Source organism: Gopherus flavomarginatus, chromosome 15, assembly GCF_025201925.1.
Source record: "Gopherus flavomarginatus isolate rGopFla2 chromosome 15, rGopFla2.mat.asm, whole genome shotgun sequence".
Lineage (NCBI taxonomy): Eukaryota > Metazoa > Chordata > Testudines > Testudinidae > Gopherus > Gopherus flavomarginatus.
In genome coordinates, this window is record NC_066631.1 from 2,579,456 (window position 1) to 2,595,259 (window position 15,804).

Genomic DNA, 15,804 nt, shown 5'->3' on the forward strand with positions numbered 1-15,804 from the left:
AATTATACATAAAGTGCTCTCAGGTACACCAACTTCAAATCTGGGGGAAATATTTTCCCATCTCACTTCTCTCATTTTCAGTAATCCTAAAATACACTTGTAACAAGAGAAGGTGAGAAATTCCCACGGCAAATTGTGATTACTAAAAACTGAGGTAGCTTAAGAGAAGGTTACTCACCTTGTGTGGTAACTGAGGTTGTTCAAGATGTGTATCCGTGTGGTGCACCACTTCAGGTGTCGGTGCATCCCGGTGCTGTCAATCGGAGATTTTCGGTATCAGTGTCCACCAGGGAAATATGGGCACAGTAGGCATCTTGCGGCGCCATTGGTGCCTTGACTAGTGTGCGTACAACCAGACTCCCTCAAGTCCTTCTCTACTGTAGAGCCCTTACTGTGAACTCCGAAGTAGAGGGGAGGAGGGTGGGTAGTGGAGCACTCCGTTATTCCACAAGGTGAGTAACCTTCTCTTCTTCTTTGAGCGCTGTCCGTGTGGGTGCGCCACTTCAGGTGATTGCAGAGCTGTGCCCCGCTATGATGGAGGGTGGAGGCGGGAGGGACTTTGGAGTTGCATGCATAGTGGAGGAAAACACAGTTAGGCCTAGTATGGAGTCTGATCATGAGTCTTGGGTAATTGCATAGTGGTTGATGAACATATGTTCAGAGGCCCAAGTAGCAGCTCTGCAGATATCTGGGATTGGTCCATTGTTCAGGAAAGCTACTGATGTCGGGTAGAATGAGATCTGAGCCCTCTTGGCAATTCTGTTTTATTCAGTTGATAACAGAGTTGGATGCACTTGGAGATCCATTTAGAGCGTCTCTGTGCAGATATAGCGGAGTCCTTGGATCACTCTGTTGTGGAGACAAAAAGCCTTAAGGACTTTCGGAAAGGCTTTGTTCTGTCCAGGTAAAACCTATTACGCGTCTAACGTCTAGAAAGTGCAAAACAGTCTCTTGTGCGCTCCCACATACTATGGGATAAAATGTGGGAAGGTGAATAGGTTGATTTAGATGGAAGGATGATATTTTAGGGGGGAATTTTGGATGAGGTCTCAATGTGACCTTGTCCTTAAAAAATACAGTGTATCGGGGCCTGGCCATTAGTGCTCCTATCTCATTTACTCGTCTGGCGGAGCTGATTGCAACCAATAATGCCACCTTCATCGATAGATGGAGCAAGAAGCAAATAGCCAGAGGATCGAATGGGGGTCTGGTGAGGTGTTTAAGAACCAGGTTTAGGTCCCATGCAGGTTGGCGCACTTCCGTTGTCCTGAGAAAAAAGGTCCACCCTTGATGGGAAAGTTCGTGGGACATATACTGCCATGTGCATCAGGTCAGGATACTAGGCCAGATTAGGGCTATCAGTATGACTTTGGCCTTGTTGGCACATATCTTGGGTATCACCCTAGAAGGCAGTGGAATCAGTGGGAATGCATATAGAAGTGCTGCATGTCATGTGATGAGGAAGGCATCCCCTAATGACTAATGTCCCAATCCTGCTCACAAGTGTCCACTCTTCTGCTTGAGGCGTAGTGACGTTGCAAATAAATCGATGGGAGCGACGGCTCATTGTTGCAATATGAATTCTAGGACTGTGTGGTTCATTTCCCATTCGTGGTCTTGAGAGAACTGTCTGTGTAGAGTGTCTGCTGTCACGTTCTGACATCTGGGGAGGTAGGAGGCCAAGATATTTATGTGGCGATGGATGCACTAGTTCCATAATTTCATGGCCTCATTGTACAGTGAATGGAAACTTGCCCCTCCTTGTCGATTAACATAAAACATGCATGCAATGTTATTGGTCATCACTGGTACTGGTCCGTTCTTTATGAGTGGTAGGCTGCAGAGACAGGCATTGTGTACTGCTTGCAGTTCCAGCAGGTTGATATGGAGTTGGGTCTCCACATGTGACCATCTGCCTTAAATTGCATGGTGGTACAGGAGGGTGCCCAAGCCTAACAGATGAGGCGTCTGTTGTGATTATCATCGATGGCGGAGCCTGATGAAAGGGGATCCCTGTACACACATTCTCTGGTCTTGTCCACCACTGTAGAGATTCCAGTACCTTTGGTGGTGGTGGTAGGTTTATGTTTAGGCTGTGTTTATTGGGTGTGTACACCGAACTCAGACACCCTTGAAGGCAGTGCATGTGTAGTCTTGGGTGGTTTAATATGAAGGTTGTAACTGCTATGACTTAACGATTGCAGGCAGGTTCCGTGCCATGATTCATGGACTGGTGTTGACTACCAAGATGAGGTTGATCATTGCAACGCATGTTCATCAGTAGTGCCGCTCTGGCCTGTATGGAGCCAAGGTGCACCCCGACGCTGCACGGACACAAGGGTTGACTTTTGTATGTCTATTTATACACTTAGGTTCTGGAAGAGTGTGAGGGCTCTCTGGGTGATCTCTGTCGCTACTATCTGGTAGGGCCTTTCAAGGGGCAATTGTTTAGGTACAGGAAAATCATTGTTCCTTGTTTGCCAAGGTGTGCTGCGACTACCCTGAGAGTTTGAGAGAAGAGTTTTGGTGCAGTGGACAAAGGGCAGAACCCTATATTGGTAGTGGTTGCTTTCTACTGTGAATTGCAGGAATCGTCTATGAGCTTGGGGTGATGGTAATGTGGAAATATGCGTCTAGTAGGGTGAGGGCTGAAAACCAGTGCCCACATTCCAGGGCAGGTATTATCGTACTTAGTGTGACCATCTTGAATCTCTGGGATTGGACGAACTGGCTGAGCTTCCTGAGATCTCTGCATCCCCAGTTTTTCTTCTGGGTTAAGAAGTAGTGGGAGTAGAAACCTTTCCCCCTGTATTGCAGGAGTACTAGTTCCACAGCACCAAGTTGTAGAAGATTGTTTACTTCCTGTTACAGCAGGTGCTTGTGAGAAGGGTACCTGAAGAGGAATGGGAACGGGGGTAAGGTGGGTGGGCGGGCAAGAGGTAAAGGAGATAGCATAGCCAATCTTATGATCTCTAAGACCCAACAGTCCGTGGTGATTGTTGCCCATGAATGGTTGCAGTTGATGGCCAAATAAGCGAGAAATATTTGTCAGTGGTGCTGTCTGGTGGGGGAGATCATTCAGACCCTGGACCAATCTTTCAAAACTGTTTGTTCGCTGTTGGCTGTGATGAGATGGTCTCCATCTCTGTCTTTGCATCTCATAGGGTCTCTGGAACGATGTGCCTCTATGTCATGGGTATGGCTGGTAGCGCTTCCGTTTGATCAGAGGTGTGTAAGTACCTAGTGTGCGGAGAGTTGCTCAAGACCTCATTGGTTTAGGTGGAAAACAGTTTTTCCCTATCGAAAGAGAGTTGTTCTACTTTCACTTGCAACTCTTTCGGAATTCCTGAAGATTGTAGCTGTAATACCCTATGTGTGACAACCACTATAGCTGTTGCTTGTGCTGCTGTGTCAGTGACATCCAGGGATGCTTGCAAGGCCATTCTGGTTACCAGTTGTCCTTCCATCAATATGGCTCTAAATTGGCCCCACTTCTCTTCCAGCAGATTGTTGGTAAATTCATACAATTTGCCGTAATTATTATGGTTGTACTTTGTAGGAGAGCACTGTAATTAGCTCTGTGAACTGCAAAGTTGCTGAGGAATACACTTTCTTCCCGAAGAGGTTGAGCCTCATGCAGTCCTTGTCCTGAGGAGTGGACCTGTAATGTGGATGCTTGCCATGTTAGTTAGCTGTCTCAACTACTAGAGTGTTGGGTGGTGGGCAGGTGAAGAGGAAATCCATTCCTTTGGTAGGCACATAATATTTCTTGTCTCCCCTCTTGCATGTTGGTGGGATGGTAGCTAGTGTTTGCCATAACTTCTCTGCTGGTTCCAGGCTGGCATCATTTATCACCAAGGCTATCTTAGAGGTGGACGAGGTTTGTAAAATCTGTAAAAGTTTGTATTGTGTGTCCTGGACCTCCTCCAGGGGGCTGTCCTGGTTCAACAGAATTCTTTTGAACAGTTCTTGAAACTGTTTGAAATCATATGCTATGGTAGGAGGTGGTGGCATAATGGCATCATCTGATGATTAAGAGGAATTGTGAGCTGGTGATGTGGGCTCTTATTCAGCATCCTCCTCTTCCTCTCCTGTGTCCTCCTGGGCTACTAAGATTTGTGGACTGGAGGATGGTGGAGATGATCTGAGTTTGCCTCTAGGTGGAGATAAGGGTTTGATATAATGAGCCCTGTATGCTGCCTACGGGGCCCAGAGTGGCCACTGCATGAGGACTGGCATAGGTGGACACATCCAGGGTTTCGTATTCATCCACAAAAGCTCATGCTCCAATACGTCTGTTAGCCTATAAGATGCCACAGGACTCTTTGCTGCTTTTACGGATCCAGACTAAGACTGCTACCCCTCTGATACTTGACATTCAGGGTTGTCTATACCATGGATGGACTGCCTGCCTACACTGGGTTTTAAACCGTAAAGGGTCCCCCCGGGAGTCTGCGTTCCTCAGAGGAGGAATGCTGTGATTAAAACGCATCCTCCTCCTCTTCCTCATTCTCTTCGTCACTAAGCATTGATGATGTAATAAGAGATGTAGGCTCGTCTGTGGCAATGCATTCTGCAGAGCCATCAGTACTGAAGAGACTGAAATGTCTGTTTGACTGAGAAATTATTGTGGTGCCATTGCTTGCAGTATTGGTGGAACCAATGATGTAGTCTCAGATGGAGCCGTAAAGTGAGCCAGTGTTTTGCGGCTTGATTTAGTTGATGCAGGCGGCACCATCTTGACTTTGTCCATCAGTGGCTGCATGACTGTCAGTAAGGGTCTCTGTGCAGTTTCTTGCACCATTGTGGTTGGTGCCATGGAGGAGCCATGTCTATGTTTATACCTTGACTCCATGTCTCTCGCTTTAGGCTCAGCAGAGGTCTTGATACAGATGGTGCTGGAGATGCCCTGTGCCTCAAAGGTGCTCACCCGTGGCGGTCAGCACCAACGACAGCGACCTGACAGAAGACAGTATCTTTTTTTGTGATTCTCTCTGTGGAGAGGTCGATACTCTTTTCTTCAAAGCTGTCAAGGATTGAGCCTTATCTTCAGTTGATTCCAAAGTGGACGGGGAGGTCTGTTGTCCCGGTTCGGTTAGAGCGATTTCTCCATAAGAATCAGTTTGAGGTGGAAATCATGTTCATGCCTGGTTCTCACTTTAAGACTACTACAGTGAGCAAACTTTTGAGGGATGTGCCACTCATCAAGGCATCGAAAAAAACAAGGAGCGTCCACTGGAGACTGGCATCGCTTCACACCAGGGGTCATATCTCCTAAAGCCTGAGGAATCAGGCATCGTTGAGGCAGTTGAGTGTTTCCAGGGGAACAACGATGAAGAAAGAAAAAAAAAATTTTTTTTTTTTAAACTAACCAACCTCTTATGAAGTATACAACTAACTTATTTAAACTGTTTCTTGTAGAAGATGACATTGGAACACTTCCCCAGAGCTCTGTCTCAGGCTGAGGACGGTTAAGAAGGAACTGAGGGGGTCAGGTCACACACTAGTCAAGGTGCCAGTAGCGCCACGAGATGACTACTACGCACGCATGGCCCTGACAGACGCTGCTGCTGAAAATCTCCGATTGACGGCGCAGGGCCTCGCTGACACCTGAAGTGGAGCACCCACAGGGAAATCACTCAAAGAACGTTTGCATTTCCTCCCTTGAAGTGATTTTAACTGTACAATCTTAATGCTGCACTACCAGTCTCTTGCACTTAACAAATATAGGCAAACACTCTGCTTGTAGCAGCCATCACCAAGAGGTAAGGTTTAAGTGCCTGAAGGCATGGAAGACACCGATTGGCAGAAGGAATGAAAACAAAGTCACATCATAGTCATGGCCTGTAAGTTGCCACCTTCTTTTGTCCTTGCCAGCTGGAAAATTTAGGACAAGCACAGGAGAACTGGTTATGCTAACAGGATCAAAGAAAGGCAGACAATATTTAGAACTGCCTGGAGTGTGCAGTATCTAACAGCAGTGAAATAGGCTGAGGGCACATTGAAATAATGAGATACAAGAGGTACCATGAATGGAAAAAAACCAAAGGGCTGGGATAAATCATTAAGGAAGGAGAGGGAGTGGAGGTAGCTGCTGACAGCCAAGATCAAGAGTAGCATCTGAAAAGCGGGATGTCATTGATTGTAAAGGCACCATCATGCTCTTCTCAGAGCCTCAAGGGTGTTCCCCCCTCAGCTATGTAAAGATCTTCTCTCCTTCCCACTGATGGGAACTTGATAACGCTCCCTTTGGAGCCAATCAGCCCAAACTGAGTCACTGAAGAGTGGTGCAAAGATGCCTCCTATCCCTGCTGATCTGAGACTCAAATTCACACACTGGTCGTAAATAAGCCTAATTCTCCCTGCTTGGTAACATAAAAAAACTCCTCAAAAGCAGGCTGGTCATGGGCTTCAAGAGCTCTGAGAACAACTTAGCACCTTTTATAAAGCATATTTGCTACCAGTTTGGTGGAAGACTGAGTTACGAAAATAGTAAGTCTTTGTCCTTTCTGTAGCTTAGCCATCTGCTGCTTAGACAGCATAGAGGGATCAGATCCTGCCTGCTCTGGAGTTGAGGGACTGAGTAACCAAAATACAGGAATGAGACAAGAAAGAACACATTCAGTGGGACAGATTGATTAACAGAGGGAGGAAGTCTGGGTACTGTACATTAGACAGCTGCCTTCACCTGAGGGTCACGACTTCTGATCCCCCTTAAGCCACTATGTTCTTATTCTCTTTCCTTGATGGCTCTTGCCCAGCTGGGTCCCTCTGCGTGTTAGCAGAGAAGGAGGACTTACCAGAAGCCAGCTCTTTGAAGCAATGTGCAAGAACAGGATTTCAGTACATTTCACTTGACTGCCCTGGAACACACATGCAGCAGAGCAGAGCAGAAAGAGAGAGACCGCATGGGAAAAGCAAAAGAGACAGGCATAGCAACGGAAGGACAGGAGAGAGAGATTTAAAAATAAGTATTACTGTGCTGATGAAACTACAATAGCCATACTCGCATACTACTGACATGTGGCACCTTGGAAAATAGCAGCCTTTTTGCTGGTGTGATGTCTTGGTACCTGCAGAGTTAACCCAAAGGGCAGAAGCGAGAGCACCAGCAAATCCACAGGGAGCCTCTGCAATGTAACTGGGGATGAGAGAGGGGGGAGGGATAGCTCAGTAGTTTGAGCACTGGCCTGCTAAACCCAAGGATGTGGGTTCAATCCTTAAGGGGGCCATTTAGGGATCTGGGGCAAAAAAGAAGGTTGGGAATTGGTCCTGCTTTGAGCAGGGGGTTGGACTAGATGACATCCTGAGGTCCCTTCCAACCCAAATATTCTATGATTCTTCCTCCATACTGGGTGCTCTGGTGGGAGAAGGTCCCCTGTCTCTAAAGAAAGGAGGAGATATGGGAGGAAGGCAACATAATATACAGCAGGAAAAACAATTCTCTATGCAATGCCTCTAGGACAGGAAAGGGGTGGAGTCAAGCTTGATTCTGTCCAACAATCTTTCCCTTAATTATACTTCCGTTCTATAGGCAAAATAGATCTACACTGGCTGCTGATTAGCACAGAATGAGACAGAAGTCTGTGTGCAGGAGAGGAGAGAACTCGCTAGTCTCTGCTTTGTGGGTTTAACAAAGGACAGACCCACCAGCCTGAGAGAGCTTGGAGCTGCAAGCTCCTCACAGCTGTTGGTACTTGGCTGATATGACCATTTGGCTTCCAAACCACAATCCTCCATCTGTGTACGACAAAGTCATCATAAGAATTACTGGACCCCAGCAGCCTGTTAGTCCTTAAGGTAGTAAAGCTAGGTGTGTTCAAAGAGTAGGCTTATGAAGCACAGAAGCGGCTAGCACTCAGTGGAGGGGCCCTAAGTCTGGAAATCTCAGACATTCAATCACTGCAATCTCTTAAAAGTTTCTGATCATTCGCAGATAGCTTTGGAGAATGTGGACGAGAAGCCATTTACTTCTAACCACCTTCATGCGGCTTGTTTAAACACTTACTTGAGGTGATGGCATTTCAAAGAAAAATTGAAATGGTGAAAGGTTTGGTAATTGCTCCAGATGGGATGCATCTGTGAAGATTATTCACACTCCTTCACGCCACAGTCTCCCACCTCTTGGGAGTAACGAACAACAGGATGGATAGCAAGGCCACCAGGTGTATACTGCGGGGTGGAGACTACTTGATGGCATTCACAGGTCCCAATAAAATTCACAGCAAAAGAAGCAAAGCCAGGAAGAAAGGAATTGCCAGATTGGATCAGAACAACTTTCATTTAGCCCAGTATTTGATCTTCAATGGCAATCAGTACCAGATCCGCCAAAGGAAGGTGTGCAATCCTCTTACTAGCAGTTATAGAGTAATCTCTCACAGGGTAAGTCTCTTCCCGAACACAGGAAGGGATGTTGGGTTAATGCGTTTATAGGTTCTGATCAATTTTTATCTGATCTAAGGAAACAGAGGATGCCTTTATTCACCCAAGTGTTTAATCCTATTTTGAATGCCACTAAGCCCTTGGCCTCAATACTTTATAGTTGTCTCCACAGGTTAACAAAAACACAATTTTTATTGGGTTTAAACCTGTTGTCTTTTCAATTTCATTTGTACCTCATTGTTCTTGTATTAGGCAAAAGGGTAGATGGGAGACACAGTGAAGCAGTCTGTTCTCTGCTAAACTGCAGACCACCAGATCTGGACTTGGCTGAGGAGCACAGGAAACCGTTTGCAATTACCCTAAGTTCTACAACAAAGTAATCTCATAACCCCTCGATTAGGAGGTGGCACTATGGAAAACAGCCCAACTTCTTTTAAAGCCCTCAAGTGGAGGCTGCCCTCTTCCTGGTTAAAAATGGAGCTGTAATACAAAACACTCTTACCGTGTATGATGACTTGCTGGTGATCTCCAAGAGCTTCTGCTTTGCTCTCCGCTCGGACTCTCGAGCCTCCTGAAGGTCCTGCTTTAGCTGATCAGCCTCCTTTGCCCTATGTACAGTTACAAACATCAGATCAGAGATGGACAGGGAAGGAATGGAATGGGATGAAAGTCAGAGAAGGAGAAATGGAGCAGCACCAAAGTGTGGGTGAAGGGAGTTTGGGATTTATCAGGCAATGAGTTCTATTAAGCTGCAGAATAATTTCCAAAAGGGAAATGGTGGAAACCCAATCACTTGAGACCTTCCAACTAGACTGGACAAATACTGAAGAAAACAAACCTGCACCGACTGTCAAGGATGGAGAAGACTGGCTAGATCAGTGGTTCTCAAACTAGGGCCACCACTTATTCAGGGAAAGCCCCTGGTGGGCCGGGCCAGTTTGTTTACCTGCCATGTCCACAGGTTCGGCTGATCGCAGCTCTCGCTGGCCGCGGTTCGCCACTCCAACCAAATGGGAGCTGCAGGAAGCGGCGTGGGCCGAAGGACGTACTGGCCGCCACTTCCCACTGCCCCCATTGGCCTGGAGCAGTGAACCGTGACCACTGGGAGCAGCGATCGGCCGAACCTGCGGACATGGCAGGTAAACAGACCTGCCTGGCCCGCCAAAGGCTTTCCCTGAACAAGCGGCAGCCCTAGTTTGAGAATCACTGGGTTAGATGACCTACCAGGTCTTCTCCTTCTTGATAGGATCTGATACTGCACGTGGGGCTGTTACCCACTCAATTTAGGGCACTCTAAGTTTAAGGGTGCCCCCCCCCAATTTTAGTGGTGAACATGGAGTTTCACCCAAGGCTGGTTTAATAGGGGATTGGAGAGGGGCTGATCAGGTCTCAGGCCTGCAGGGCAGTGGAGAACACAAACAAAGCAGCAGCAGAAAATTCAAGTCACAAAGTGCTCTAAAATATGGATGTTGTGTTAGCATTTGTAAAAAGACTGACACCTGGAGAATCAGGTCAAGCTGTTGGAGTGGGGAGGACAACTTGAGAACACAGTGAGTGACCAAAATCAGAGCAGAGGTAGGAAGCTTTGGCTTGGGGAGCAGAACCTTTGGTCTTCTGAATATTAATCATCTACTGAGGGTTGTTTGTCTAAAAGGAACAGAAGAAAAATGCCCAACAAGTCCTATATGGACTTTAACATGTCAATCTCAGGGCCCAAGGGTTCTCATACTACCATTTATCCTTGATGTATGGCAGCTCATGAGAACACTCCCTGGGTAGAAAGCAAAAGGAGAGATGAGAGAGAGAGGGAAGCCTTCTTTGCTGAATCAGAATTTAAAGGGAGCTCAAGATAGAGAAGGGATGACTGGGAATAAAGTTATTGAACAAGTGAGAGGGCTGAAGCCCAGTGCACTCATAAGTGATAACAGGGAGGAAGTTAGTGTTATTTTTAATTCACCCACTAATTAATGCAACACGTGACAAGAGCTCTGGCATACCAAGGCTGTGAACACTAGGCATAACATGCAACAGGGTCTCTGGCGCAAAGGGTCCCCAGGCCCAACATGCAACAGAAGCCTCATGACTAGTCAGGAAGGTGAGAGATCTGGGAGTGCAATGCCAGAGCAAGGGAGAGAATGATGAATTGAGTTTAATATCTAGAAGCAAAACTCAAGTGTTATTAATTAATGGAGCCAAATACTTTAGAGAATATGGCAGGTGTTTCTGTGGCTGATCCTACAGCACCTTGATAATCTGAGCCAATGGCTGTACATTCTAGTTAGTGCTCCAAGATGAGCCAGGGAAGAAGAGTCCTATGGACAGTTTGAAAGGAAGACTACATTCCAGCCACTCACCAAAGCCAGTAGCTGAAATTCCCTCTCCTGGTCACTCTCTCCTCATTGTCTCTCTCCTATAAGAATTCTCCAGCATCAGGCTCAAATACACGAAAATTAGGGAGACCCAATATGTTTATTCGCATCAGTTTACCATTCAGAAGCAGCCTAATTTTGACAAACATAACTGCCTAAAGAAAGAAACTAGCTGAGTTTTGTGGTCATCTAGCCTTCACACGTGTCTGGAATACCAAGAGCTCACTGCACACAGTTTGGAAGGCCCGTATAAAGGTGTGACCCCAGAATACTGTCTCAGCTAAACTCATTGGCAGATCTGGAAAGTGGAGCATGGAAGCAGGTGTAGGGTTCCTCCCTCTGACCTTCTCTCCGATTCTTCTGCCATCTTCAATGCCAACATTTCTGCCTCCACGACCTTCTGTTCCATCAACCGTTTCTCCTCCTCTGTCCGGATTGCCGTGGCTTTGATCCGCTGCATCTCCTGCTCCGCCTCAGCTGCTTTCTGAGCCAGCAGCTTGGCTTCCTCTTCTGTGATCTGGGCTTTTTCAGCCAGCAAGTCTGCTGTCTCTTCAGATCTCATCTGGGAACCAACACACACAGCAGTGTCAGCATACACAAGGGCCCCCCTCTGACATGTTCAAAATCCCTATGGTAGGGACCATAGGTCCCCTGCCCCACCTTTATACTATGACCCACATGTGCTCAAATTCCCATTTCCACAATCCGTGCAGTGCCCTGGCCACTGCAATAAGCTTTCAACCAAGACACTGATATTCTCAGGCTCTCTGCCTCCAGTTAATCCTCCACTGAGACTGTGTCATAGCAGGGCCCTTGCACCACACCATTCAACTGACCCATCTGTCTTTTTAATCACTGTTCACAAACCGGGGCTTACAAATAGCCTCAGAATGCACACTGTATGTCTGCTGACTTCAACAAAGGAAGTCACGAACGTCTGGAGTGACTGGAGAACAACCATCACGAAGACATACCAGAGCCTCATTGGCCATTGTCGCCTCCTCCTTTAACTGCAACAACCTCCTCTCCAGCTCATCCCTTGTTCGCTCTGCCTCTTCCCTCATCTGCTTCTCTCGAGCCAGCCGCTGTCTTTCCATCTAGGGAGATGAGAGGAGAGGAAGGAAAGGAAATAACAAATATTAGAATAACCAACATTCAGTGTATTCCTGCGACAGGGCACTCGCCCCACACTGGACAGGCAAGGGTTAACACTACATTGTGTTAACCAAGCCCTCTCAACTCTACTGGGCATGCTCCAAATGCACTAGTAAAAAAGGGAGAAGCTCAGCTCAGTTGCTGCTGTGAGTTGCTGCCAGGGAGGAAGGATGCCACCAGCTCCAGCAAAGGACTAGTGAAGCCTGAGGTCATGGGAGCCAGAGATGCCGCAACCCAGGCAGATGCCAAGCTACCCACGGAGGCCCTGCAGAGTCTGGAGTTGCTGGGGACAGTGCAGACCAGGGAACCCGGAGACAGCTGAGACGCCCAGACTGCAGCAGCAGGAAATATGGTAGGAAGCAGCCCAATGCAACTAGATAGTGGCACTGTTAGTGACCCTGAATTTTGAGTCAGTGTGTCTCAGTCAGAACTGCCCCGCTGACTCATTGGCACGCATTCCAGGCACTCCCAGGACCCTGGACTGGGGTCCAGTGGAGAGGGAGGGCCCAGACCCCTTTGTGCACGTGGCGGCCCCCTTCCTGACAGACAGCTGGGCCTCACCACCTTGCTACCAGGGATGAATTTACTGACTTTGGCCATTAGACCTTACTGCCTTGCTAAGAGAGGTGCACCTATGGACTCTAGCCACTAGGCCTTACTGCTCCTCTGAGGTAAATTATTGACACTGGCCATTGGGCAGCACTGCCCAGCTATTAGAGGCAAGTACATTGACTTTTGCCTTAAGGCTTCATTGCCCTGCTAAGAAGGGCAAGTATATTGACTCAGGCTAAAGAGGCACAGATGTAGGTTACGTACGTCCCACCCCAGCCCTAAGAAAGACGGAATGCACTCACCCCGCACTGGATGGAGTCTCCCTCAGCCCTGTTACAATTCCCTAGGTATGCTGCATTTCGTGGACAGGATGGGAATATTGTCTGGTAGCTGGAGAGCACTCGGATGAGTAAGATCTCCTCCTTCTGCTTCAATTTACCCATTTGTCAACTAGGGATATTTCACTACCAAAAGGGGACAGGCCTATTAATGTGTGTGGAGCATTTTGTGATCCCAGGATGACAGCACTGGGAGCCACAAGTTCAAATAACACAGACCTTTGTTATTTTCCATCAGATACAACAGAAGATTAAGCCTAATGTACTGGAAATTCTTCCCCATTCCATTCATTAATGGGTAGGCCAGAAAGCGTACGATCACCAACAATAAGATTCCTATACAAGTCAAGCTTCCTCCTCTCACAGTGTGCAAGTCACAGGACTTCTCCATGCGAGAAACAGCCAGTCAGACCCTCTCTGATACAGCCTAATCTAGTGGAATCCCTTCCACCTGCTCCCAGGAGAATGTGCAGCACATACACTGCCTCTGAAAGCACCCCGCATTCAGTATCTTAAGCAGAAGCTGCACACTGTACAATCTGCAACCTTTGCTAACCAAGCAGTGGAAGGGAACTACAAAACCAGCTAATTCACCACCTCTCAGCACCCAGATCTCACAGTGATGGGCCCATTATAAATACCCAGGGTACATGTATAGATCACTGCATTACTCAGGCCACATGCTGAGTTTAATGGGCTGAACAAGGAGGTAAGCCATGTCCCTGTGATCCTCAGGCACCGACTATGTTCTGAAGCAGGACACTCATTGCTTTAATGGTGGTGCTTCTCTCTACTAAAGTACCCTTCATCAATCACCACTTGTTATGGTCAGGATCCCATTCAGGGCTCATGATGTGAGAAGGCTGCTCAGAGCCAGTTCACACAGTAACCCTGGAGTGTAGGCAGCGAGATACAAATAAGGGGGTTAATCCAAGGGAAGGCAGCAAATCTCCACATTTCTTATACAGCCTAGTGGCGAGGGCACTGGACTGTGCCTGAGGTGACCTGGGTTTAATTAACAGCTCTGCCACTGGCCTGCTGGGCGGCCTTGGGCAAGTCACTTTCCCTCTGTAAATCAAGATAGTGAGCCTGACCTCCTCTGCAAAATGCTTTGAGATCTCTGGATTAAAAGCACTAGATATGAGCCAGGTATTATTCCTCCTCTTCTGTGCCCACTTGCAAAGCTCTAACCATTTCATCTCAAATTCAGTGATAAATGTGTACCCACCCCCCACCTCCAGAGCCAGGTGGTCACTTCCCTAGTAACTCTTCCAAAGCCCCTGGACCCCTACCAGGCAGTCATCCAGGTTTCTCAGTTCTTCCTGGCTTCATTCAGACAGGTCCTTCATATTCCTCAAAGAGCCCATCAAATTCCAAACAGTGCCCTCTTCCCCGCTAACTCCTGAAGATTCCAGGTCACTCATCATCCTCAACCTCCAGGAGGACTGCTTAGGGTTCCTTTTAGTCTGCCAACACCATTCCTATACTGGCCAGAGGCACCTAGGTTAGATGCGAGCAGTCTCTCCTCCCAACCAAAGACGAGGGTGCTGCCCTTGCCATGCTCTGAGCCTCTCTGAACATAGGAAGCTGAAAAAAGGAGAACTGGACACAGGTCTCCTGCATGGTAGGAGGTTGGGCAAGGGACTCAGTTCTAACCCCCAATCCTGTGCAATAAATCCCAGCAGACATGTCTGAATCCAAGGGTACGTCTACAATACCTGCCAGATCGGCGGGTAGTAATCGATCTATTGGGGATCAATTTATCGCGTCTGGTGTAGACGCGATAAAATTGATCGCCGATAGCTCTGCCATCGACTCCGGAACTCCACTGCGGCGAGAAGTGGAAGCAAAGTTGACGGGGGAACAGCAGTAGTTGACTTGCCGCCGTCCTCACGGGCAGGTAAATTGACCAAAGATACGCCAACTTCAGCTACACTATTCATATCTTAGGTCGACTCCCCTGCCCAGTGTAGACCTAGCCCAAGAGCAGTACATCTGCATTTAAAGTCTCTTGGTACAGCTGGCTGATACTGCTGCTATCTAGCGGCTTATCCAGAAATGAGCATTTATATTCTAAGGAGCAGCACTCAGATTAGCTGTGTGGGTTTCAATGAGTAGAAAAGGTCTATGAACAGAAAACAATGATTTATACAATCCAATTTGCTAATATATGCTCATTGGCTACAAGCTGCTGCCTGTGATGTGTCGTTCCTGCCGCCTGACCTGTGGTGGATAGAGGCCAGGATCAAATCAGCATGCAGGCTGCATGCCCCAAAATGTCAGCATGCATTCCATCACCATCTAATTAGGAAATGAGAGCACAGCGCAATGGCAAAGCACAACTCCTGCCTTAATTACAATCAACTTGCTCAAGACAGTACAACTTTCCTGCAACAGGACTAGGTAGGGATGGATGCAAACATATGTACCACGCACACAGGTTATCCTTTTCCCCACCCACTTATACCCCCGAACCTGTAGTCTGGTGACCTGTCAACCATTTTGCCATCAGTCCCCATATCGAAGAGTAAGAACTACAGGTAATAACAGGGCAGGCTACGAGAGATGAGCAGTTCAGCAGGGCTTGCCTTGCGCACCTAGTGCTGGTGGTTTGTAATATTCTGTTCCCTCCTAGTAGTGTTATATTTCTGATTTTGGCTCACAGCTGGGTTGTATTACAAGTTGTCTCTCACCTGCTTTCTGGCCTTCTCCTCCCTGGCCTGTGCTTTCATCTGCTGGACCTCCAGTGAGTCTGCCTTCCTCCTCCTCATGAATAGATCATGGTTTCCAATACACAGCTGAAGAATCTGTCCCAACCAAAGATAAGGGGGAAGAAAGGAAAGAAATGAACATACATACTTGGATGACATGATCTGTATGCCACCACATCGACCAGAGTTATTAATACCTAGTGCTCATATAGCACCTTCATCCATAGATCTGAAAGCACTTTACAAAGTATCATTATCCCCATTTTACAGATGGGGAAACCAAGGCACAGAAAGGTG

General features: G+C 47.5%; 1 protein-coding gene across 10 annotated transcripts in view; it reads right to left on the minus strand.

The window, feature by feature from the left end:
- The window catches only part of NF2 (NF2, moesin-ezrin-radixin like (MERLIN) tumor suppressor), a 110,413-nt gene that overhangs the window by 32,096 nt on the left and 62,513 nt on the right, over positions 1–15,804 (minus strand). For all 10 annotated transcript variants that reach the window (XM_050923784.1, XM_050923783.1, XM_050923785.1 and 7 more), the window contains 4 exons: positions 15,490–15,603; positions 11,726–11,848; positions 11,096–11,313; positions 8,885–8,990 (listed from right to left, as the gene is read on the minus strand). In XM_050923784.1, the coding sequence (XP_050779741.1) occupies positions 8,885–8,990; positions 11,096–11,313; positions 11,726–11,848; positions 15,490–15,603 (561 nt within the window). The remainder of the gene's footprint in view (positions 1–8,884; positions 8,991–11,095; positions 11,314–11,725; positions 11,849–15,489; positions 15,604–15,804) is intronic.